At 47.0% G+C, this 27,402-nt stretch overlaps 1 protein-coding gene across 1 annotated transcript in view; it reads right to left on the minus strand.

The window, feature by feature from the left end:
* Window positions 1-27,402, minus strand: part of F9 (coagulation factor IX) — a 427,131-nt gene that overhangs the window by 65,357 nt on the left and 334,372 nt on the right. Inside the window, exon 7 of the mRNA XM_069205987.1 lies at window positions 25,640-25,757. Coding sequence (XP_069062088.1) covers window positions 25,640-25,757 — 118 coding nt within the window. The remainder of the gene's footprint in view (window positions 1-25,639; window positions 25,758-27,402) is intronic.

The raw sequence follows: 27,402 nt of genomic DNA on the forward strand, positions 1-27,402 counted from the left end.
GTGACGAGGTGTCACTGATTGACACTCGCCCTGGGCGCTGCAGGGCTTAAACCTGAAGTGCCCTGGTCAAAGTCAATGGGTGACGCTGCCCCTCGTCACTGAGGGGGAGGGCCTCGAGGCACCTTTGCTGAGCTGAGGAGGTCACACACATAGGAGATGTGAACTCTTCAGCCCAGCAAAGTTCAGCTCAGGCAGCCAGGAGTCTGTGTAAATCGCGCATGTCTCGCTCCTGGCTGCCTGATCTGAACATGAAGAGTGTCTGTCAGGCTGAACTTTGCTCAGCTTAACGGGCACTCTTCATGAGGGGCAAAAAGTGTGAGGGGGGGGCATGGCCCCGCCGCCCCGAAGAACGGACCGCAGCTGTAGGGTAGATAACTGTGACAGCAAGCCTGGGCTGCTCGATGTGCCAGTTCACTGAGCACTCCTAACACAAGTTCCCTGCTGGTGAAAGTCTCTGTATCATTGTATACCAATCCAAGCAGTTTCCCAAATTCTTTCAAACTAGTGTTCTAAAGGTGAAAGACAGCTGCCATAAACAATAGCCCATTCAGACAATTTGCTCTGTTTCTCTATGCCTATTCTGTGTGCCAGCCAGCCACAAAACACAGTGCAGTAAAATAAATACTATTCACACTTCAAACCATGGTCTGGGAGCCAGGCACAATTAAATTATAGTCTATTGAATCTTGTGATCTGCATGGTTTTAACAAATGGGGGTGAATGTGTCTATTATTTTTCATGACTGATGTTGCCTAAAGATACACATTACATTGTTTGATATTGCTTTTCTTTGTTATGTTTTATCAATCAAGGGCAGTGTCTCTTACCTTAAATGTTGATGTTCTATTTTAACCTGAGGATAATGTACTGTACTGTTAGTGCCCATCACTCCCAGCCTGTATCACTCACTAATTGACCAGACATACACTTACTTATGTATCTCCAACTTGACCATCAGCACCCTAGTATTCGCCAATATTGAGATGCATTCACATATGACAAAGGATAACAGCCATGACCAATGGTAAGTTGCTATACAAGCCATAGGATGAACATTATTCTGACAATACACTTCAGACCTGACCTGCGGTAGACCAGAATTTGGAGACGCTCAAATCTGCTGATGTACCCCAATACTGGCATGCAATCAGTGATGGCACCTCAACCATTTCACGCATCTCCTCTGCTATTTCTGTTTGAGACCAACTGAGGGAGGGAGGGGCCTTAATACTATATGGGTAAGACTCACACACAGCTTTGCTAACACATCTAAATATTTATATTCCCTAGAGAAAGGTTACCGCAGTTGTTGGATAAGACATATTGGCCCTCATTACAACCCTGGCGGTAGGTGTTAAAGCGGCGGTAAGACCGCCAACAGGCTGGCGGTAGAAAAAAATGTAATCACAACTGTGGCGGAAACCGCCAATAGAGACAGCCACTTTAACACTCCGACCGCCACGGCGGTACAAACAAACAGTTTGGCGGTCACCTCCAACACACAGGCGGAAGACAATGTACCGCCCACACTATTATGACAGGCCAATCTGACACCTTTTCCGGGGCGGATTCAACGCGAACAAAAACACGGCGGAAACAGGACTTGGAAGGGAAAACTCTCACCTCTACACACCCCACGAGGAACCAGGACGCCATGGAGCCAGAACTCCAAATACTCCCTGCAATTGTTTTCATGTTCCTCTACCAGGAGCATGAACGACGGCGGCGACGACCACGGTGAGTACTGCGCCTACAACACAGGGGAGGGGAGGGAAAAGAGAGTGACACACACACGCAACACGCAACACCCCCACCCTCACCCACAACAACACACACACAAATACATGCTGAAACATTGCATTTCCCCCCCAACCACCCATGGAAGAACGCAAGGACAAAAGGAAACGATTTGAACGAATGTAATCAAGAAAAATCCATTACTCAAAAATGTATATACACTAGTAACAAATATGTACACCAAGAATTCAAGTCCAGGTACTGCACCTATATAGTCCGTGGACTACTGGGCCCAAAATGCATGGGCGAGGCCCACACAAGATACCCGATCAAAACGGAGAGAACACTGCAGGTGCGTCAGATCAAAATAAAACAGGCACCTCAGGGGGAAGGGAAGGGGGGGCACCTCAGCCGGATGAGTGCACGATGACAGCTCCACGAGGGGGCTCCATGCCCATTGATGTATCCTGGGGAGTGCAAAGCCACAGTCTCTTGAGTCTCTCCAGTGGGTGGTTTGCCCACTGCTTTGTCCTAGGGAGTGCAATGCCACAGTCTCTCAAGTCTCCCCAGTGGGTGGTTTGCTCACTGCTTTATCATGGGGAGTGCAAAGCCACAGTCTCTCAAGTGGATAACAGTCTCCACTGGTTCTGGAGGGGGCTTTGTGCCCAGAGTGCTTCATCCTGCCAAGGACTGAGGTAGTGGATGTGATACTCCACTGCCCAGGCCCCTTGAACTGACCACCTGCCTTGTACAAATAACCACGGGGGATGGCAGCCATGTCTGCGGTGGTGCCACTGGCTCAGGATGTGGTGTGGCTGCTGGCGGTGCTGGCGGCGGGCTCAGTAGCGGCAGTGCTTGTGGCAGTCATTGGGCAGTGGTGCTGGTGGGGGGCTCACTGACTCAGTGCTGGAGGCGGTGTCATGAGCGGCGGTGCTTGTGGCGGGCTCACTGACCTCGGTGCTGGAGGTGGTGTCATGAGCAGCGGTGCTGGTGGCGGGCTCACTGACCTCGGTGCTGACGGTGGTGTCATTAGCGGCACTGCTGGTGGCGGGCTCACTGACCTCGGTGCTGGTGGTAATGCCATGAGCAGCGTGGATGGTGGTGGGCTCACTGACCTCGGTGCTGCTGAAGGGCACAGTGTCTGCAGTGCTGGTGAAGGGGTCAGTATTTTGGGTGCTGGCGGCGGCATTGGCCGTGGTGCATGTGGCGGTGCCGGTGGTGGTCTTGTCCGCCGTGCAGGTTGGCGGTGACTTGCCTTTCTTTTTCAGGCCCTTCCCCACCCTGGATGGTGGCGCAGCTGTCTTGCCACTCCCAACTGTTGTCTTGGCTGAGGCCTTGGTGGCAGGTGTTTTGGCCTTCTCCCTCTGGGATGTGGGCAACTTCTTTTGTTTTGGAGGTGGGGGAATGTCCTTGGCCTTGCTCCTTGGGACACTGGTAACCCTGCTGCTTGGTGCACTCCAGAAGCCGGTTACTGCTGGCACCACTGTGCCCGGTGATGTGGTGGCTGAGGTGCTGGGTTGGGACCTGGAAAGGCAGGCCAAAGGGGACAGAAGGTGTGGGGAAGGTGAAGGTTTGACAGGAAAAGTTTTTTTAGACACACTGGGACAGGTAGATGGATGGGGTTTGGGAGTGGAGGAAGAGGTAGTGGCTGTAGGAGGTGTCCATTTGCTGACTTTGAGTGAAGGTGCATGGGCTGGAGGCTGTCCTGAGGTGGATGGCTGTTGGGTGGGTGTGTGACTGCGTTTGTGTACTTTGGGAGGAGGGCTCACAGACACACTGGTAGAGGACACAGGGGATTTGTAAATGGTAGTGGGGGTGGTGACTGCACGTGAGCGGTGTGTGGTGATGGGCGTGCTGGTGATGGAGGTAGTGGCTGAAGATGTAGTGCATGCAAGTGTGAGTGGAGATGTGACAGGGAGGGAGGAGGGAGACGTGGAGGAGGGGGGTCACAGTGGAGGCAGTGGATGTTGGTATGTGTGCATGGGTATGATGCTTGTGTGTGTGCCTGTGGGATGTGGGGTGCTTATGTTTGCCAGAGCTACCCTTGTGTGTTGAGGTGTGTGCATGCTAGTCTGATGGTGTGCTTGGGATAGGCTGAGGTACTAAGGATTGAGTCTGGGTGGAGGAAGTGGAGGGGGGACGCTGGACACAGAGACAATGGCTGCCACCAGTGCTGAGGCCAGAGTCTGAAATGCTCGCTGTTGGGCTGCCTGGCCAGAATGAATGCCCTCCAGGTATGCATTTGTCTGTTGCAACTGCCTCTCTACACCCTGGATGGCATTCAGAATGGTAGACTGCCCAACAGTGAGGGATCTGGGGAGGTCAATGGCCTCCTCACTGAGGGCAGCAGGGCTGACTGGGGCAGGGGCTGAGGTGCCTGGGGTGAAGGAGATGCCCACCCTCCGGGGTGAGCGTCCACGGGGCACACGCTGAGGGGCTGCTGGGAGGGCGGTGCTGGGAGGCGGGGTGGCGGCTGTACCTGTAGATGCGGGGGGCACAGAGGGGCCCACCACCGCAAGGGAGCTACCATCAAAGGAGGAGTCGGTGTCACTGGTCTCTGCTCCAGTCCCCACCGTGGAGCTCCCCTTGCCCTCCGTCCCACTGGTGAATTCTGACTCCGTAGTCTCTCACTCCAGGGCCATGTGGGATGCATCCCCCTCCTGCTCCGGTGGCACAGCTCCTCTGCCTGATGATGCTAATGCACACAAGAACAGGGAGAGCACAAAAAGGGTGGGGGAAAGAAAGTAGAAAGACATGTTCAGTGCATGCAACACCGCTACCGTTGGCGAACACTACAGACACAGCAACCCTCTACACTACGCCATGCACTTAGAGTTCCCTAATTTATCAGAGAGACATGCAGTACATGGCCTATGCCCGATTGCTGCACACATGGAAGTCACAGGAGCATGACTAGGTGTAGATGGCTCTTACTACTGGTGGGGTTGGGGTGCCACTTAGCCTGCCTCACAAAGAGTCCTTGCCTACAAGGCTCGCCCTAGTCTGGGGGAACCCACAGCACACCTCCCCCACCCAGACACCTCCTAATGCGCGCAGGGTCAGATGGATGTGACTGTACTCACCCCTAGTGCTACTGTGAAGCCCTCAAGTGCCCATCCAACTCCGGATAAGTCAGGGGGGTCATGGTGCGAAGGGCAGCACTCCTACGTTGGGAGGCCATCCCCAGCTGGACCTCTGCCGTCTTCTTGCTCCAGCGGCGAAGGTCCTCCCATCTTTTACGGCAGTGGGTGCTCCGTCTGTGGTGGACCCCCAGGGTCCAGACGTCCTCGGTGATGGCATGCCAAATATTCTTCTTCTGGTGGGCGCTGACCTACAGGAATAGTACAGGGAAAAAGGTAAAACATTAACTGTCCGGACCGTCACAGTCATTGGCCCACGTTCCCACCCTTGCCCTGACGCACATACACTCACCGTCGTATCACGTACGCCTCATCTCCCCCATATCTTACATCCACACCACTCCAAACAGGCATTGCCCATACAGCATGCTCACAGTGTACTCACCTGTTTGTCTGGAGGACCGTAGAGTAGCGTGTACTGGGGAAGGACCCCATCCACTAGTTTCTCCAACTCCTCTGATGTGAAGGAAGGGGCCCTTTCCCCAGACACTTGAGCCATTGTAGCTCCCAGAGTGAGGTCACAGCAGCACTTGCAGTGTAGGTCCGCTCCTGTCGAAGATCAGGTATCAAGTGAGTGAAAAGACAGAAAATGGCGGTCACGTCCGCGGCGGTGCGTACCGTCACCGCCGACGTACATCGTCATTGGCTCCTGGGACCGAAAGGGTCCAATGTTAACCAATGCAGGATTGTGCTGCGGTCTTCAACCGCCTTCTGCGACGGTGTTCAACACCAGCGCAGTTATCTCATATTCCCTTGTCCCACATTACAGGTCAGACAGCCGCCATTTCAGGGGGCCAAATGGCATTAATTTTAAATGCTTCACACATATCTAGGCCTTGCATACACACTAAGACAGGCACATAGCGGATTGACCATTGTGTGCAAGAAAGTTATTTTCTTTGTACCTCAGTGTTGGCTGACCCTCTGATTGCTCTTCTCATCCATAGAGCACGTCCTCTAGGGCAGGTGGGGATATGGCGGCATCCTCCGCTGTACAGACCCCTGGTGGACCTGTCGATAATGGAAGTGCCACAATCCAGGAACTGTGTGCCCAGTTGGAGCCAGACCTGATGTCAGCTATCCGCCATCCCACAGAAATCCCCCCTCTAGTGCAGGTCCTGTCAGTACTCCATTTCCTAGCCAGTGGGTCTTTTCAAACTGCAGTGGCCATAGCATCAGGGATGTCCCAGCCTATGTTCTCAAACGTGTTGTCCAGAGTGTTGTCTGCCCTGCTGAAACACATGCGCAGCTACATCGTTTTCCCTCAGGTGGAGGATTTTCCTACAGTGGAAGGTGACTTCTATGCCCTGGGACATATCCCCAATATTATAGGTGCCATTGATGGGAAACATGTGGCCTTTGTACCCCCCCTAGCAGTGAACAAGTGTATAGAACCGGAAGAGCTACCATTCTATGAATGTGCAGATGTGTGTTTGGCTGACCAGTACATCTCCCATGTGAACCCCAAGTTTCCTGGCTCAGTGCATGACGCTTACATTCTGAGGAATAGCAGCATCCCTTATGTGATGGGGCAGCTCCAGAGGCACCGTGTGTCTATTAGGTGAGGACAAGGACTCTATACAGTGTGAATAGTTGTCTGAGTCTGGGGTTGTCCCTAAGGGTTAGAGTGTGTCTAACAGTTGTCCCTCGACATTTGCAGGTGACTCTGGCTACCCCAACCTGTCATGGCTACTGCCCCCAGTGAGGAATCCCAGGACAAGGGTAGAGGAACGCTACAATGAGGCACATGGTCGAACTAGGAGGGTTATAGAGAGGACCTTCGGCCTCCTGAAGGCCAGGTTCTGGTGCCTCCATATGACAGGTGGTTCCCTTTACTACTCACCAAAGAAGGTGTGCCAGATCATCGTGGCCTGCTGTATGCTGCACAACTTGTCTTTGCGATGACAGGTGCCTTTTCTGCAGGAGGATGGTCCTGAGGGAGGTGTTGTGGCAGCTGTGGAGCCTGTGGACAGTGAAGAAGAGGAGACAGAAGAAGAGGACATAGACAACAGAAACACCGTGGTCCAACAATACTTCCAGTGAGACACAGGTAAGAAGACATCACTGCCTCCTACATCTGATAAAATTGTTCGACCTCTCATCTGTCTGTCACTTTCACCCAGTGTATGGACCCTAATTTGTCACTTTCCCTTTCGCTTTCACAGATGTGGGTCCCACTGTGTGACCTCTGGTATGTTAGTTAATGGACTAGAGCTGTGTGACATAGGTATGTTGACAATAGAATGGACATTGCTGTTTCCCGCAGTTATTGCAAATACACATTTGTGAAAGCACAGACTGTCTCCAGATTGTTTTGTGGTTCAAGGGTGTTTATTTAAGTGCTAAATAGTGGAGGGGATTGTAAAATGGTCAGGGATAATGGTGGAGGAATGTCCATGGCAGAGTCCAGTCTATTTGTCTCACAGGTGCTTTGTCCAAAATGGCATAGGAAGTGGAGCTAGGGCAGTTTAAGGATGGACAGGGTGACAAAGTGGGACAGAAGGGTGACATTCAGGCTGGTCTCATTTCTTGGCGGGGGTCTTGGCATTGTTCTCTGTCTTTGTTCTGGATCTGAGGGACCACTTGCGGGGTGGTTCTCCATCTGCAGGGGGTGGGGTGGGGTGCTGGTGTCGTGGTCCTGTGGTGGTGCCTCCTGTCCACTAGCACTGGCATAGGTGGTGGGCAGATCATCATCCAGGCTAGTGTCAGGGGCCCCTTGTTGTGCCACAGTGTCCCTCCTGCTGTTCACGAGGTCCTTCAGCACCCCTACAATGGTGCCCAGGGTGATATTGATGGATTTGAGTTCCTCCCTGAACCCCAAACACTATTCCTCCTGCATCCGCTGGGTCTCCTGAAACTTGGCCAGTACCATTGCCATCGTCTCCTGGGAATGATGGTACGCTCCCATGGTGTTGGAGAGGGACTCATGGAGAGTGAGTTCCCTGGGCCTGTCCTCCCCCTGTTGCACAGCAGACCTCCCAGTTCCCTAGTTTTCCTGGGCCTCTGACTCCTGAACCGTGTTCCCACTGCCCACAGGTCCCTGTTGTTCTTGGGGTGGTGGGTTAGCCTGGGTTCCCTGTAGTGGTGGACACACTGCTGCCTGATGTGTCCTGGGAACAGAGGTATGGGCCCGCTGGGTGGGTGCTGCGCTGGTGTTTCAAAAGGGGGAAGCTCTGTGGTGGCCTGTGACTGTGTCAGGGGAACCGACTGTCCAGAGGTCCCAGATGGGCCGGGCTGGTCATCTAGATCCAGTTGGACAGAGCTGCTGTCATCACTGTGGGCCTCTTCTGTGGGTGGAGTGGACATGTCTGGAACCTCCTGTCCAGTGACGTTGGGTAGGGGTCCTGCAGGGGTGTAAAGGCATGATTATTGCATCTGCGTGTGGCATGGTGTGCAATGGGTTGGTGACCCTGTACCCCAGTGCTTACATTCTTGAGTAGGACCTTGTGTGTTAATTGTTTAGGGGTCTGTGTGGGTATGTGTAGTGGACACACATTGGTGATGGGTGCCCATGCTTTGTTGTTGCATGCAGGGCTTGGTGTTGGGATGTGTGGTTTGTTATAGTGGGACATATGTGAGGAGTTGGAGTGATGGGGTGAGGGCGAGGGTTGGGATATGTGAAAGCATACTGGTAGTGTGGGGGATGAAGTAGTGAAAGATTTGACTTACCAGAGTCCATTCCTCCAGCTACTCCTGCGAGGCCCTCAGGATGCAGTAAAGCCAAGACCTGCTCCTCCCATGTTGTTAGTTGTGGGGGAGGAGGTTGGGGTCCACCGCCAGTCCTCTAAACCGCAATGTGGTGTCTTGAGACCACGGAAAACACCGTCCCCCATAGGTCGTTCCACCTCTTCCTGATGTCATCCCATGTTCTTGGGTGCTGTCCCACTGCGTTGTCCCTGTCCACGATTCTGTGCCATAGCTCCATCTTCCTAGCTATGGTGGTGGGCTGCACCTGTGATCCGAATAGCTGTGGCTCTACCCTGATGATTTCCTCCACCATGACCCTGAGATCCTCCTCAGAAAACTGGGGTGTCTTTGCAGTGCCATGGGGTGGTGTGGGTGATGTGTGAGGTGGTGTGTGTTGTGATGTGTGGGGTGATGTTTAGGGGTGTGTGGTGTTTTGTGCGTGGATGTGTATGTGTGATGGTGTTGTGTGCCTCTGTATGCTGGTGTGGTCTTTGCTTTGCTGTCTCTCTGCTTCTGCCAAATTGTTAGTTGTAAGGGTTTATGGGTAATGTGGGTGTGGTTTTATATTGTATTGGGTGTGTGGGAGTGGTGTGTGTATGTGTATCAGGTGTGTGTATTTGGAATTGTCTAATGTGGTAGTGTTTTGCAAATGTGTGTGTATTTTGAGCGCAGAGGTGTGTACCGCCAATAGAATGCCGCGGTTGAAAGACCACCGTGTGGATTCGTGGGTCGTGATAGTGTGAGCGTATTCCTATTGGCGTGATGTGTCGGTTTTGTTATCGCCAGTTTATTACTGACCTTTGGTGTGGCGTACTTGTGTGGGTGTCTAGATTTTGGCGGATTCTGAGCTGTGGGTCATAATAGCTGTAGCGGATTTCCGCAGCCGCGGCGGTGTGTTGGCGGTCTTCTGCACGGAGGTAAGCGGGATTTACCGCCAATGTTGTAATGAGGGACATTATGTGAAAGAAATCAAAGCAGAAAATAGTTGTTCTGAAAGTGTCAATGTGAGGGGTGCATCAAATAATAATGAAAGAAGAACATGGTCGAAAAACCTCTGATTAAGTGATCTAAGTTTTGTACACCAGGAGAAAACAGGGGGTTCAAGCATGCGTGTGGATAATCTTTTATCTTCGGCTTACAGGATTTATACCATTGTAAATTGCTGGGCAATGCAGTGAAAAGATGTATCATATGCAAGAGAGGAGATGTAGAGTCTCTTGAACCATGACAAATCCAGAAGAAGTCTATGAAACACTCAGGAGTAAAATATGTGATAGGGACAGGAGAACAGACGGGGAACAAAAGGAAACATCAACAATATTATTGATCTATAAATGACTACTATTACTATATCCCCATGATCACTTCAACAGGTTATTTTTGAAATCCCAACTGCACTGCTTACTCTGGCAGTAATAAACCTACATCCATAATGGTGCAATTATATACAATAAACAGAATCCTGAGTATTGTTGGCCCAAAAATATAAATGTGGCCAAATTAATATGTGACCGGTTGGCCATGTTTAAGACCTGGCATTCTCGTCATGGTTCCCCCTAACTTTTTGTCTTCAGACCTCCTGTTTTTGGTGACTTCGTTTTTCCTGGCCTTAGGACTCTGTACACTTTATCACTGCTAGTCAGTGCTAAAGTGCTTTTGCCCTCTACTCAAAGCATGGTAACATTGGCTTATGCCCGATTGGCATATTTATTTAATTTACTTGTAAGCCCTCAGTAATATGCACTACATGTGCCCAGGTCCTATAAATTAAATGCTACTAGTGGGCCAGCCGCACAGATCGTGCCACCCACTTCAACAACCATTTAAACATGTCTCAGGCCTGCCATTGCAGAGTCTGTGTGTGCGGTTTAAACTACCATTTCGACATGGCAGAATAAACCTCTTGCCAGGCCAAAACCTTCCTTTTTCATACATATAAGTCACTCCTAGGATAAGCCCTGGATGGCCTGAGGGCAAGGTGCAATCAATTTCAAAAGTAGGACATGTACCTTTAAGTAAAAAACTATTGATACTGGTGGTAAAAACTATTACATTTGTTTTTCACTGCTGCAAGGCCTATATCTCCGCAAGTATAAGAATGGAGTTGCCCTATTGCATTCTATAACTGTAAATTCCAAACAGGAAGAGATAACTGGATTCGTGTTTGGTGTCTCGGGAATCCTAATTTAAAATTGTAACTTGTGGTGAAGTCAAATTTTCAATTACTATTCTGAAAATGCCACTTTTAGAAAGTTGTCATTTTCTTGTCTTGGCCATTTCGTACCTGCATTCTGTCTCTGGTCACATGACTGGTCATTGTTGGCAGTTGGGTTTTGAGTATTCCTCCTAGATAGTCCCACACAATGGTAGCTTAGATGTGACTAGATGGGCCATCACTGGCAGGATGGGAGAGAGGAGCTGGGTCAAGTATCAATTATATGTGAATAAGCGGTGACCTGTCTTCACACAAAGGGCTGAATACCCTCTGCACATGTGTATAAAACAAAGACCTCAGACACCACCCCTTCAGTACACTTCTGGACATGTGGATACACTGCCAGTAGGACTGCTGTGCTGCTACAAGGACTGCTGACCTAAGGGAACTGCTGACCTCATGTGCTTACCTGCTGCCTGGTGCCTTCTTGATTAGAGAAGTAGAAATAGACCTGCAACTCCGTCTTGAACCCTGGTTCCAAGAGTGACTCAAAGGGCTAGTCTGCTGACCTCCTGATCTGAGCCTCAGGGACATAAAAGTATCCCCAACAGCTCCTGGACCCATCTTCAAGTTCCTGACCCTCAAGTGGTGCCTCTAAGGTCATGGACTATTGGTGTGGCTCTCGAGCTCTTAATATCAAACTTTTGGACTCTTGGCAGCCCGTGTTCACTGAAACTGCAGCCCACTCAGAAAATTAGCACGACCCGCCACCAGCCCATCTCTTTGCACAGCAGCATAGACAGCTTGTGGGGGACCACCAACGCAAAGCTCCAGCATGCATGTCTGTGACGCCCAGACTATTCTTCATGCTATGCCTACTGCTGACTGTTGACTCTCTCTGTGCTCCCATAACCCCTCTCCAATGTGAATAGGACTCATGGCTCAAGGTAAAACTTCAGCGGGTCTAATCTGAGACTGTATCCGACTCAAACTCCATCGCAGTCAGCCAGAAAATGTGACTGAACCGGTCCAGCGCAACCAGATAGCCATGGTTGGCACTCTCTGCTTTTAGGTGCTACACTGCAGTTTATTCTTATCTCTGCTTCTACTATTGGATTTTTATCATTTTGTTTTTATTTTATTTATTAAATTAAGCTCTACTCTATAACCTGGTGTGGGGTCTTTTTTTGCGTATTTTACTACTTTACTGTTTCAAATGTTCAACAAATACTTTCCACATTGCCTTTAAGTTAAGCCTGACTGTTCTGTGACAAGCTACTAGGGGGATGAGCACAGGTTAATTTGTGCCTTACCCTGACTAGGCTTGTGGTTGCTGCTTGACCAGGACGCACACCCCAATCAACTAGCAACCCAATTTCTAACATTGGTAATCAGCTGTAGGTATGGATAGGACTTGTGTGTCATACAGTGATTTGGTGTACACTACCATTCAATATCTAAGACCAATTCTAGTTTTAAATTCTCCCTAATTGGCATTTTTTGTTTTAAATTCATTATTACTCTACCTGAGTGACTGTCTGTGACCTCACCTGCAAAGATGGCATTTGAGCTTGTCAACCTGGAGATCTACACTGTGACTCGGCTCAAGGACGTTTTCCCATTAAAAGGAGTATCAAGAAAATGGAGATCCAAAAAGCCTTGAGAGCATAGGCAGAGAGCCATTAGTTGCTAGTCACAAACAGATGCGCAGGAGGAGGAGGAGGATTAGGAAGGATCATAGCAGGGCCCACAGGAGTGTCCCAGAATGCAGCTTGTTGAGGAGGTGGGTAACCAAGTCCCAACAGGGTAAATCCCCCCGTGCAGGACACTGTGTATCCTCTCACAACCTGATCCCAGAGGAGCTGTTAGAAAGGAAGGCAGAGAGGAAGTTTAGGCTGGAGATGGCTAAGCTCAAGATGGAGGAAAATAAACTTGCCACGGAGGCAGAACAAAGGAAACTGGCCATGGAGGAACAGAAACTGGCAATGGAGAAAATAAATGCTTTGGAATAATTGGTGATCAAAGGAGCTTTAAGGAGCTGACCATCAAGACCAGAAAGGCAGAGTCCAGCAGTGATGGTAGCAGCATTTCTTTAGTGCCCTCTGGAGAGGGTCCATATTCCTAAAGGGCTTTTTTCTGATGTAGTTGTGTGAAACAATATTGACAAGTGGTTTGAGGATAATTCAATTGCCTTACAGATGCACAAAGTCCCTTAGTGGAATTATTGGGCTAGTATTTAGAAGCAAATCTCTAGCGAGAGAAAGCACACCTTACTGGCCCTAGAGAAGGAGGACAGAATGAGGTATTTCCCCATGAAAGAAGCTCTTGTCTAGAAGTATGACCTTTCCCCAGGGAAGGACTGGCAGAAGTTCAGGGACTGCCAGAAGCTGGCCCAGTAATCCTGGGTGGATTTTGTGGATTCCTTTTTGCAAGGCACTGGATGGTTGGGTGAAGTGCAATGAGGTGAATTATTACAAAGGGCTGCATAATCTCTTTACAAGAGAGTACATGCTCAGTAATTGTTTTCTAGACCTACACCAACACTTGATTGATAGTAAGCTCATTGACCCTAGGAGGTTACTAAGGAGGCGAGACACTGCCTCAGCACCAGGGTCCATTAGAAGGTATCTGGGGGTACACCACAAGGGTGTGCAGAATCCACATCAGAAGAAGCATGGGGACAAACATAAAGACAAGGAATTCTCTAAAGGGCCAGAAATTAGTTCCACTGGCCATGACTCCCATCCTCCAACTGAGAAAAACAAGAGATGGGTCCTTAACAGTAGGTGTTCAGGAAAGCCACTACCCCAATTGCTATGAGTGCCAACAAGAAGCACATTTCAAGTGGGATGTCAAATGTCCCAAGTGGGTACAGTCCACCACTAGTGGGTGGTTACTGGGGTTGGCTACAGAGGCGCGTGGGGAGGAGATTGTCCCAGGTAGTAGGGGGGACAGAGTAGAGGTTACCCTAGTGTCGCTGGGTGATGAAGAGATGGTGCAGAGAACTCACAAGCCTAATAATATTAGGAAGTACAGGTAGTGGGTCACCATCAATGGTCAAATGGTGGAGGCTCTGAGGGACACTGGAGGCAGCATGACAACTGTCAGATGTCATCTGGTGAACTCAGAGCAGGTAGTACCTGATGCATTCCACCAAGTTGTTGCAGCTGACAACCATGAGAGTCACTATTCAGTGTCTCTGGTTCCCTTTGAATGGAGTGGGGTTTCAGGTGCTTGAGGGTAGTAGTGACTCCAACTATGCCTGTGGATTGTCTGCTTGACAATAACCTGGAGCACTCCATCTGGAGGAAGGTGAAGCTCAGGCCTGACTTGGAGATGTTGGGATTGCCTGAGTGGATGTGCCTGACCACATGGTCCATGCACCCCCCAAGAGGGTAGTCAGGAGGACCTAGAGCCTGGAAGATTGGACCAGGTGCCTGCCAAAAAGAGGAAGGGCAAGGTGCTTCTGAAACCTGCTCCTGAAACTCCCATTGTTTGGGATGAGGCTGAACCTGAGGGGGATGCCCCACCATGGGGGGACCTACCTGAGCTGGCCAACTGGCAGAAGGAAGGGAGTACCACAAGTAAGGAGTCCTGCAAGGTGCAAAGGGAGTTACCTTCTTTTTTGGGCCAACGATAAAAGGCTAAGGCCCAGGCAGCTGGAAACATCTCTGGTAATCCCCTGCTTTATTGGGAGAATGTTTTCCTTTATAGTCTAAGTTTCCTGAGCCTGGTACATTCCACGTGTTGGTGGACCCCCAATGCTACAGGACCGTCATACTCTATCTGGCTCATGATCAAACTCTCCCTGCACCTTTCCCCTTTTGTTGGCACCCCTTTTGAAAGACTAGACATCAATAATGTCCCTGACCCTAAGACAGCCATGATCAACAGGTTCACCCTGGTCTTGGTGGACTAGGCCATCCATTACCGCAGTCTATCCCTCAGAGAAAAGAGACTGCACCTGCCTGCAGTGGGCAGGGCACTGATGGGGATCTTTACCCATGTGGTGTTCTCCAAGGAGGAGTTGTCATGTGCCAACTTCATGTCATGGTACATGAAGGCCATGTGTAAGGAGTACGAGGTAACTAACAAGTATTTCATTCCTTGCCACCCTTAAAATAATGGGCTTGTTGAAAGGTTGAACAGGATCCTTGAAGGCATGATAGTGGTCATGGTAGATCCAATAAAGCAAACGTGGGATGTCCTCCTGCCATGCCTTTTATTTGTCTACAGGGAAGTGCTGCAGAATGAAGTTGCTTTCAGCCCATTTGAACTTCTGGACGGGCACCCTGTGAGAGGATCTCTCAGTGTTGTGAAGGAGGGCTGGGAGCAAGCTCCAAGAAGGCCCCCTCAGATTGTGGTTTGCTATTTGCTGGCACCCCATAACCAGATGAAGTACTTCTGGAATCAAGCAAGGAAAATCTAGAAGCCAGAAAGGTGGACATGAATTGCCTTATGACCAGAATGCCACTTTGGTTAAGTTTCAGCCTGGCAAAAAAGTGTGGATTATGGAGCTGGTGGAGCTGGCCTGGGCCTTATGAGGTGAAGGAGGTGTTGGTCTCGGCCTTATGAGGTGAAGGAGAGCAAAAGTGATGACACTTACTTGGTAGACTTCAAGACTCCAAGGAACTCTTCAAGTGTCCGCCTTGCTAATCGCCTCAGACCCCATTATGGGAGGTCTGAGTTGACCATGATCCTGGCCACGGATGATGGGGCAGAAGAGGAAAGTGAACCTGTCCCCTTTCTCCTTTCTTCCAAGGAGCATGATGGGTCAGTGGAGGGTGTCAGCCTCTCCCCTACCTTTAGCCCAAAACAACTGAAAGACTGCTGCCAGATCCTGGGACAGTTTGCCTCACTCTTCTCTCTTACCCCAGGACTCACTACATGGTGCACCCATGATATTGATAATGGGGACAGCATGCCTCTGAAGATTCAGATACAGGCCGTCTGATAAGGTGAGAGCCAGCATTAAGGAGGAGGTCTCCAAGATGCTGAAGCTAGGGGTTATTGAGCCCTCAAACAGCCCTTGGTCCAACCCAGTGGTGTTGGTTGCCAATGCTGCCCCTCCAGGTGTCACTCAGAACTTAGGTTCTTTGTGGAGCACCTTGGGCTCAATGCAGTCACCAATACTGATGCACACTCCATCGCCAGAGCAGATTAGCTCATAGATGAGTTAGGAACTGCTACGTTTCTCAGCATGTTTGATTTATTGTCTGGGTTCTGGAAGATTGCCTTGACCAAGGGTCCAAAGACAGGACTGCCTTCTCTACCCTAGAAGGGCACTTCTAGTTCTGAGTTATGTCCTTCAGGTTGATGAACGCCCCAGCTATCTTCTAGAGTTTGGTCAAAAAGGTTCTGACTGAGTTGGAGAACTTCTATACAGTCAATTTGGACAATACTGGGGCCTTCGATTCTAGCTGTTAAAAAACACTTGTGCCACCTCAGAGAAGGGCTTCGGGCCCTGCAGATACAAGGGCTGACTTTAAAGGCCAGTAAGTTCCAGAGAGGCCATGGTTCAGTGGTCTAATTGGGTCACTAATTTGGAGGAGCAAGGCACAGACTCTCCCAGCCAAGAATGAAGCCATTCTTACTTGGGAACCCCAAAGACGCAGACAGAGGTGAACGCCTTATTAGGCCTCACTGACTACTACAAGAGATTGGTCAAGGGGTATGGCACTATTGTTGCTCCCTTGACAGTGTTGATTTCCAAGAAGCAGACATGTCAGGTAATCATGATGAAGGCCTGCCAGAATGTTTTTGACACCCTGAAGAAGGCCATGAGCATAGCACCAGTGCCCAAGGCCCATGACTTTTTCCAAGAATTAATTGTATAGAGCATGGTATGGGGTCCATGCTCTGACAGCAAAACAAAGAGGGCCTAGATTAACCCGTAGCCTTCATCAGTTTGGGGGGAACAGAGGTGGAGTGCAATACAGGGGGAAACCTTTGCAACAGTCTTGGTGCTGAAGAAGCTAAGACCATACCTATTTGGCACTCACTTTCACCTCTGGGGTCAGACAGTCCACAGCCCACCCCCATCAGATGGTTAATGCCGATGAGGGTTGATAATCCCAAATAGTTGATGTGGCCCATCTCCTTACAGGAAATTGACTTTATGGTGAAACACCATCCTGGAACAGGCCACTTCAACTCTGATGATCTCTCCAGATTCTTTGAACTTAGTGAAGAGAACATGTATTAGGCCTGGAATACTTGGCATGATTTTCCTCTAATTTTTTGTCTTCAGGCCTCCTGTTTTTGTTGACTTTGTTTTTGCTGGCCTTAGGACTCTGCACACTTTTCTCACTGCTAATCAGTGCTAAAGTGCTTGTGCTCTCTCCTCAAAACATGGTAACATTGGTTTATACCCAATTGGCATATTTAATTTACTTGTAGGTTTCTAGTAACATGAACTACATGTGTCCAGGACCTGTAAATTAAATGCCACTAGTGGGCTTGCAGCACTGATTGTACCACCCACTTAAGTAGCCTTTAAATATGTCTCAGCCTCTGTGTTCACTTTGAACTACCATTTCGACCTGGCAAGATAGACATCTTGCAAGGCCAACACCTTCCATTATATACATATAGATCATACCAATGAGGACATTGCCTCTCTAGGAGAGAGTCCAGAGCTTGTTGGATGATAGGTTGAGGGTGGGCCTTCCAGGGAGGAGCTCTACAAGGCCAGTGGTGTACTTGGGACACATGGTGGGCAGGGTAAAGGTGAAGGCTCTCCAGGCCAAGATAGAAACCATTATGGTCTGGGAGCTTTGCAAAATGCAGACAGAAATGAGGGACTTCCTGCGTCTCAATGATTATTACAGGAGGATTGCAAGGGGTATAGAGCTTTTTGTTGCCCCCTTGATTGAGTTGAGTTTGAAGTAACAGCCGAAGAATGTGATCTGGAGAGAGGCCTGTCAGAAAGCCTTTAACTCCCTCAAACAGGGCTTTTGTACAGCCCCTGTACTCAAGGCCCCTAGCTTATTCTAGAAATTTAATGTTTATAGGGAAGCCTCAGAACATGGCATAGTGGCAGTATTGTCACAGTTGATGAAGAGTGTTAGAAATGTGGTCTTTTGTTGGTAGTCAGGTTACCCCCTGTCCAGGCAAGGACCCTCACTCTAGTCAGGGTAAGCCACACACAGTCCAAATTATTGTGTGCCCACCCTCTGGTAGCTTGGCACTGAGCAGTCAGGCTTAACTTAGGAGGCAATGTGTAAAGTATTTGGGCAATAAATCATGCAATAACACAGTATAGCACCACAAAAATACACAACACAGTGTTTAGAAAAATATATGATAATCATCAGATAAAATGCAGGTCAAAACAATTAAAATGCAATAAGCATATGTTGAGGTATCACGATAAAAGTGATATAAAGAGTCTTTAGTCTTTAAAAAGCAATAAATGTCTCTTTCAAGCACAAAGTACCTGGTTTCGCGTGCAAAATCTCTGCAAAGAACTGCAGATGAGGAGATGTGTGAAAACAAAGGGGTGTGCATCGATTTCTTGGGCTGCACACGGCCATGCGTCGTTTAGTTTTGACTCAGTGATGGCTGTGCGTCGACTTCTGCTGCTCAGTCGTGGATCCTCTTCGGGTTGCAGGATTTTTGGATACCCGGGGATGTTCTGTGGATTTCCGGCGCTGACACGACAAAGTCACAGGGGCAGCGTCGATCCGTTGGGTGTTGCGTGGAAATTTCTATCCCATGACAAGCGCTCCGTCGATTCCTCTCTGGAAGTTGGGCTGCGTCGTTCTGGCTCAGCTGTGTGTCGGTCCAGTGGGCCGTGCGTTGAATTTCCGGTCACTACGCTGGCGCTGCATCAATCTTCTTGTTGCGAAGTCAGGCTGCGTCATTCCGGTTCCGTGTGCAGTGAATTTTTCACCGTGGTGCAGGCTGTGTGTAATTTCTGGCTGGCTGTGCGTCGATTTTTGCTGCACAAGGCGTCCTTCTTGTAGAGATGAAGTACCATATTTATACTGTATTTGCACTGGATTTGCATCATTTTTTTACCGAAATTTGGCGCAAATTTAACTCCATATTTATACTTTGGCGCTAGGCCTGTCTAGCGCCAAATTTATGGAGTGAGAGTCATTTTTTTACAGTGGAAACCTACCTTGTGTTAATGACATGCAAGGTATGCATTTCCGGGCAAAAAATGACTCAAAGGCATTTTTGTCTTATTTATACTCCCGTGCAAAAATGATGCACAGGAGGGCCTTAAAAAAATGACTCTAAACTGGTTTAGAGTCATTTTTTAACGCCCAGGTCAGGGCAGGCATTAAGGGACCTGCAGGCTCATTTCCATGGTCTCCGACCATGGAAGCAGTCCACAGGTGCCCTTCCCTACCCCCAGGGACACCCCCTACCACCCTCGCCCACCATTGGAGGACACCCATGAATGGGGTGACCCATCTACGGTAAGTAGAGGTAAGAAGAGGTAAGTATTTTGTTTTTATGCTGAAGTGGCATAGGGAGGCCTAACTTGGGCCCCCCTTCATGCCACTGTGCCCAATGGCCATGCCCAGGAGACAGAAGTCCCCTGGGCATGGCCATTGGGCAGGGAGGCATGACTCCTGTCTTTCCTAAGACAGGAGTCATTTCCATGGGGGCTGTGCATCAAAAAATGACGCTAGTCAGGTTAGAGTCAATATTCTGGACCCTAACCTGACTTGCACCATTCTTTGGCACACAACCCCCAGTCTTCCCTACACCTCCGCTGCCCAGTTAGGGTCATTTCTTTTGACGCTAACCAGGCCACAGTACAGGCTACCATCATTCTATAAATATGACGCCCGGCTGGCGCGTTGGACTGGCTGTAGCCAGCGTTATACTTTTTGACGCACATCTGCACTAGACCAAAGTCTTTTTGGTCCTGAGACTTCAGTTCAATCCTGTCTGCCAGGGTCCCAGTAGGGGGTGTGGCAGTCCTTTGTGTGAGGCCAGGCTACAGTCCTTTGACATGTAAGTGTTAGGCCCTTCACCCTCCCAGCCCAGGAAAACCCATTCAAAGTATCCTGTGTTTGGGTGTGTCTGAGTGAATGCACAAGGGATTTGTCAACTAAACCCAGCCAGACGTGGATTGTAAGGCACAGAAGGATTTAAATGCAGAGAAATGCTCACTTTCTAAAAGTGGCATTTCTAAAATACTAATATTAAATCCAACTTCATCAGTCAGCAGGATTTTGTATCACCATTCTGGCCATACTAAATATGACCTTCCTACTCCTTTCAGATCTGCAGCTACCACTCAAACAATATAGGAGGGTAGCCCCAATGTTAGCATTTAAAGGGAGCTGGCCTCACAGCAGTGTAAAAATGAATTTAGGAGTTTTACACTAGCAGGACATTTCAACTACATAGCTACATGTCCTGCCTTTTGCCTACACAGCACCCTGCCCTATAGGTTACCTAGGGCATACCTTAGGGGTGACATATGTAGAAAAAAGGGAGTTTTAGGCCTGGCAAGTACTTTTAAATGCCAAGTCGAATTGACAGTGAAACTGCACACACAGGCCTTGCAATGGCAGGACTGAGACAAGGTTAAGGAGCTACTTAAGTGGGTGGCACAATCAGTAGTGCAGGACCACTAGTAGCATTTAATCTACAGGCCCTCGGCACATATAGTGTACTTTACTAGGGACTTATAAGTAAATTAAATAATCCAGTTGGGTATGATCCAATGTTACCATGTTTAAAGGGAGAGAGCATATGCACTTTAGCACTGGTTAGCAATGGTAAAGTGCGCAGAGTCTTAAAACCAGCAAAAACTATATTTAAAAAGTGGACGGAGGCAGTCAAAAGGTTATGGGTGACCACCCTAAGGCTGTCTAGTCTAGCAAGGAGGGTCGAGATCAACCTGTTGCCTTCATTAGTAGGAGGTTACTTCCCTGGAAACAGAGGTGGAGTGCTATCGACAGAGAAGACTTTGTTGGAGCCCTGAAACTGAGCTGAGGCCATACCTGTTTGGGAGTCACTTCCAGGCAGACTACAGTCCCCTGATGAATATGAGGGGTTAGAATTCCAAATAGTTAAGGTGGTTCATCTCTCTACAGAATATGAACTTTACGGTGGAACACCATCCTGGGTCAGAAGACACGAACGCTGATGGTCTCTCCAGGTTTTTCCACTAACTGATGAGAACTCCAAGGAGGCTCAATAAGTCTCCCCACTTGCTGCTGAGGGGTACACATGTTAGACCTGTCATCCTTAGGGTGATCTTCCCTCAAACATTATGCCTTAAACCCTCCAATATTTTGTTGAATTCATTTGTATTTGCCTTAGGACTCTATCCATGTTACCACTGCTAACCAGTGCTAAAGTGCTTGCTCTCCCTACTTTAAAAATGGTAAAATTGGCTTACACATGATTGACATATTTAATTTACTTATAAGTCCTTGATACATGTTTGTGCTACATACCCAAGACCAGTAAATTAAATGCTCCCATTGGGCCTGCAGCATGTATTGTGCCAGCCACTCAGATGGCCCCTTACAATATGTCTCAGGCCTGCCATTTCCCCTTGGCAACATTTCACCCTTGCAATGCCTTAAACTCTCCTTTCATAGCAAGTAAACCACCCCTAAGGTAGGCCCTAGGATGCAAATAGGGCAGAATGGATTATAATTAAAAGACTGGAAATGTATGTTTACAATTTTTATGTCATGGGAGTGAAAAGCACCTACATTTGTTTTTCATTACTATCAGGCCTACCTGTCCCTTAGGATAACATTGGGTTGCCTTAATAGATTTAATGTATGCTAACCTTTGACTTAGAACAGGTAAGAATTTCATGTTTGGTATCTGAATGTGCAATTAAAAATCATCTTTAAAATTAAAGTTAGATTTTAAGTTATAATTTTAAAAATGTCACTTTTAGAAAGTTGGCATTTTCCTTCCCTTGCCATATGGTGTCTGCTGCCTGTTCGAGGTCACATGACTGGGTGTAGATGGCAGACAGTCAGACAGCAGATGGATTAAATGTGTCTGGATGGGCCATCAACTGTCAGGATGGTGAATGTAGCTTAGCACAGCCCCACTTACAACTCAACAGCCTGTCCCCTGGCTTCATGCATAAGACTTGTCGCATCTGCATAGTTTATGTAGCCAGCTTGGAGCCAGGGCAGGGAAAGCAGGAAACTTTAAGGATGTCAAAGAAAATACTCTAGAAACTTCACCTGCTTGAATGTGGGTGCCACATATACATATTTGACCCTCAGACTCAGCTCTTCAGTACACTCCTGAACCTGTGGATACTACAGAATAAGGACTGTTGTGCTGCTTTGCTGCCAAAAGAACTGCCATTCTACTGCCCTGCCACTCTGTTGGCACCACGATATTGCTAACCACACTGCCCACAAATGCAAAGTTCCAATGAAACCGATTCTTTGCGCTATGGTGACCACCATTGGTGCGCGACAGCATGAGATGGATAGCGCGCGTTGACCACCAAGGCAAAGCTCCAGCAGTAACCGTTCATGAGACCCAGATGCTCTTACTGCTACTTTGACGCCCACCTCAACGCACTTCCTTTTCCTCGCAGTCCCTCCACTGTGAATGGAACTGTTCTTGCTGGACTGTGAAGGTAACTCTTTTAGTGAGACTAACTTGTTCTCTGCATCCAGCCCGCACTCTATTGGGGTTGTCCTGAACTTCTGACTTTTACCCAGTCTCCAACAACAAAATATCTGAGAGTGGCTCTTTGTGCTTTTTTGGCGCTATTTTCACCAAGATTTTTAAAATTGTATATCTCTGTTTCTATTGACTAGATTTTTGTCATTTTGGTATGAAATTTTACTGTATTGTTCTAAATTGGTGATTTGTCTTATGTTGTGTTTTTATTTTATTACTGTTTGAAGTGCTTCACAGATACTTTGCACATTTCCTCTAAGCGTAGCCTGACTGCTTTTATTCCAAGCTATTATAGATTTCAGCACAGAATATTTGGTGGTTGCTTGTAACTTCACCCTGATAAAGACTGTGGTTGGTGCTTGAGTAGGGCTTCACCCCCCTCAACCAATAATCCAGTTTCTTACACATATCTTTGTTAATTATCCATAACACATCAATAATATTTACTTTCTGGGCTCATATTGCTAGAATACCTTCAGATTTTCTGAAATGTAATGTGATTTATCTAGTGGTTGTATCATGATTAGTACAGAAACAAATATCCCCAAGAAAACTTACTTCATTCATATTTGTGGCAATAACTATTGCAAGATTATCTACTGCTAGGAAATGGATTGAAAATATTCCTCATAATATGAATAAATATTGACTATGACATTACTATGAACTAGAAGCAAATAATTTTTGTACTAAAGATGGCACTGGTACAAAAATTATTTTACGTAAGCTGGAGGAAAGTAATTTGGTGACTCATGTCAGGGTGAACCACAAAAGTCACTAAATTAACCAGTGTTTAACTTGCTGGTACGTTGGCACAAAAGCAGTCAGACATAACATAGAAGCAATGTGTAAATAAATAAAGTAATACAAAGAAAACACTAATTTATAAAAAATAGTAAACATTTTAACAAATAAAAGGACAGAAAAAAACAAATTAAATTCAATCATTAAAACCAGAGTTGTGTTTTTTCTTAGTTTCTAGTGAAGTCTAGTGCCTAAACGATCAAAGCACCAACCATGGGTATCTGGTCGCTGAAGACCAGGGTAAAGTCAAGAATTAAGGCCAAACATGATGTAGCCTGGATTGGATGCACAAGTTGGATTAGTCCTGGTCTAGGCTTGCTTTTGGACTTTGAAGGAATTTTGAAGAAAATTCCAGGAAAGCTAAAGTTCAGCGGGGCAAGGCAGCGGGCTGTGTCTGAGGAGCCGTTGCCGTCGTCTAGGAGCCACTGTGTGAAGTCTCATTGAAGCCGTCAATGATTGTAGGAAAAAGCTCTGACCTGGAAAAGCTGGATGTCCGTGCTGGGGAACTTGTTGTTGTTATTGCGGAGCATGTCACTGTCCACTCATTGAAAATTTTTACCTTAGGTCTTAGACATTTTTGGGAAGTTGAAAACCTCCATGTGGACAAAGCTGCAAGCTGTGCCTAAGAGGGCTCCACGAGGCAAGATATTGTAACTTGGAGGTCCTGCTGAACTGAACAGGATTTGCTGTTGCAGAGGTGAGCATAGCAGGATCTACTGCAAAGTGAGTCCGGCTGGTGATGCAACTTTGGTGAATTGACTGGCAGGTAGGTCCCAGTCTTCTCTCGATTCTTCTGCCATTTACTTGTGACATTTTTTCTAATTCCCAACTTTTAATGCTAGGCAGGAAGTGCACCTCTAACACCTCCTCCATGGGTCCACAACCTGGGGGCACCACTTGGAGAATTAGCAGATGCAGTTTTCAAGGTTTCTGGAGACTGTTATGTCTCTGTAGCACACAGAGACATAACACAAGGCCAGCAACCTAGACTTTGCAGTCACCCTGGTAGTCTTGCGTTTGAAGAGAAGAAAGATTTTGTGTTCTTTTAAAATAGGAGGCAGAGTATTTGATTAGGTAGGGAAAACATTCTGTGGAACCAGGGGATTTTCTTTTTGTTGTTAGTGTTGATATAATAGGAGGGGTGTATCCAATGGATGAATTTCAAGGTGTTCCCTTTCTTCCTATGAGTGGGGTTTGTTGGGATCCCTGTTTTTGTTCACTAAGTACTACGCAGTCCTTCTAAAGCCTGCCACAGGTCCAGAAGTCTACTGAAGAGTGGTTCAGGAGGTCCAATATGTATACCTGGTACCACCCTTTGAAGTAGGGGACATCCTGGATACCACCACTTCTGGTTCAAGAAACGTCTTTCCTTCTCCTGCCAAGGCTCCAAGAAGTAGCCTGCTCCAAGAAGTAGAAAAAAGGATACTGTCAGATTCTTTTTATGTTTGCTGGAGGCAAACCCTTTGAAATGTAAGTATTGCAGGTAACAAGTCTGCCCCTAGACAAGCTGTCAGGCTGGCCTATCCTGCCTATACCTAGTCACCTTTGTCTCAGTGTTGGACAGGAATGCACAAACCCCAACAGCAGAGCCACTCACAGTCATGCAACCCAGGATACTGGCAAAAGGCACAAATGGTTAGTACAAGAAAATGCTAACTTCCTAAAAGCAAAATTTTCTGAATTGTGGCTTAAAATCAGAATTTACAATTAAAGAGGATTTTAAATTACAACGTATTTGTCTAAAAAGCATATGTATATCTGCTCCCAAACAAAAGTTATCACTTAATAAATGTAATAGGCTAAACCAATGTTAATCAATGGGACAAATAGACCTTACAGGTGTGAAAAAACATTAGAGGTTTTTCACTACCCGGACAGATAAAATTAAAAGCCATGTGTCCTAAATTTTGAACTGCAATGCACGCTGCCCTATAGGCCCTTAGGGCCTCCCTTAGGAATGACATATATATATTAAAAGTTAGGTTTTAGGACTGACAAAGAGTATATTTTGCCAGGTTGAAATAGCAGATTAAAACTGCACTCAAGACTACAGTAGCAGGCCTGAGATATGTTTTAAAAGGCTACCTTAGTGAGTGTCACTCTGAGTGCTGCAGGCCCACAAGTAGCATTTCATTTACGGGCCCTGGTATATCTAGTACCATTCACTTGGAATTGAATGTGCCAATTAGGTGTGGGTCAATTTTACCATGTTTCGAGGAAAGAGCATAAGCACTTTGGCATTGGTTAGCAGTGGTAAAAGGCATAGAGGTATAAATGTATACATGAATAATGCAAAACAGGAGAGGTGAAGCAAACTGTTTGGCGGTATATCATGTCAAAGATTTCACGCCTAACACCCAGTAAACTAACAAATTAGTGAGTTGTTAAATCACTTATTACCAATGTGTTTTCATGGGGCATCAAGCAGACAACTGAAATTAAATATTATATAATAGTTCAGTAACACATTGCTTACCAACAACCACCTTAAACTCAGTTATTTTGGGAAAACAATGGGCTGCAGTTACAATCCACTTTTCACTGATGATGGATCCACCACAGAAGCCAACGCCATCTTTATTTAGAATATGGACCTACAGAAATGAAGAAGAAAAAATTATAACGTTGAAAAGAACGTAAAGGTTATATGCCATGACCAATATATGTTAAGCATACATGAGCAAAAAAAGCCTGCATTATGATATTGGTGTATGATATACCCTTTAGCAACACAAATTATCTTTGCTGGAGAGTTCATAAATCCAGACGTTTTAATAAGACTGATCTTTCTTCCCTAAGTGGTGCTATTTTTCACTCTTCATAAGTTGTGATTTTCAAATGAATTTTGAATGGAACTTTATTCTATAATTTTATAAGTAGCTGTCATGCAAGTATGGTATCAAATACAGACTACACCCTACAGCACCTTTATCACATCAACCTGCACTTGTTGCCTGTCATATTCATTGGGTTTCCAATCTTTGCTTACTACTGTTATAAATGAATCACTCAAGGCTAGCTTATTAAATAACGAAATAATATTTAAAATCCAAATTTTCAAGCTAGGACACAACTGTAGGGCTCTCAATGTTTATGTTTTTAGCAAAACATCATAAAGAGTGATGTTCAATGTGCCTAAAAAGCAAATCATGAATCCAATGGCGATCAAAGAACACCCAGTGCTATGTATTTGCACTCTCAAAATGCTACCACCAAGATCCCCTGCAGTTGCTTGCGACAAAAATTGCTGCTCTCCTGAGATGAACTTCCCTCCTTTTATTTTACCATATTATTGTCTTTGGACATGATGTTATTCAGCTACAGAAAAGTAAAATGATATTCAGGGCAAAGGAACAGTATGTTAAAAGTGATTTTTTTTGCTTCAAGGAAATAATTTTAAAGAACCCCGTAATATTGAAACCAAGCAGGTAAGGGACAGGCAAGGCACCCATCTCACTATCTTGATAGGCAGCATCTCATTAAGGGTGACTGATTGTTGCCTATGTAGCTTAACCTAAAGTTTGGTGTATTTCTTAAACACAGGTGGGACCCCAGGTTGGGACTGGTCTGTTACAGGTAACTGGTTGGGTGGGTGCCTATAGTCTGCAACATACATTTTGGGCAGTTTGATGGGGGTTTTTTAGGTGTCAGCTGGGAGACCCCATAGCAACAGCTATCTTTAGAGACTGGGCGATGCAAATGGGGACCAAAATATAGCAAATCATGTTGAGTAGGAAGTGTTTAGATGAAGTAAATACACTTAAAATGAGGATAAAACGAAATTTTTCAAAGCACAGGAATAAGAATTCTCACTGTTTTATGTAAAGAATACCTCACAATTGAACATTCAGGGGCATATTTACTTAGCCTTAGTGTCGCCCTCACATCTTGCAAGGCGACACAGGGCAACACAAAGGCTTATTTGGGATTTACAAAGTCAAGCAAGGCCTGATTTGCATTGCCTTGCATGGCTTTGTAAAGAAATATAACACAATTCAGCAGCTTGAGCTCCATGGGTGGAGCATGGGTGACCCCGTGCATCTACCCAAGGATTTCACACAATTACAGATTTACTAAAATTTACAGAGCTAGATTTGCGTGAAATTGGTACGCCTACCACAGAGAGGTGTAACAAAGCAAAATATGTTTCTGTGTTCCTCTTTCTATGCATGATGGATTTTTCATCATGCTTAGAAGGTGAAAAATGCGTCCCTGGACTGTTTAATTGTGTAATGCAGG

The sequence above is a fragment of the Pleurodeles waltl genome, chromosome 2_1 (assembly GCF_031143425.1).
Source record: "Pleurodeles waltl isolate 20211129_DDA chromosome 2_1, aPleWal1.hap1.20221129, whole genome shotgun sequence".
NCBI classification, from domain to species: Eukaryota; Metazoa; Chordata; class Amphibia; order Caudata; family Salamandridae; genus Pleurodeles; species Pleurodeles waltl.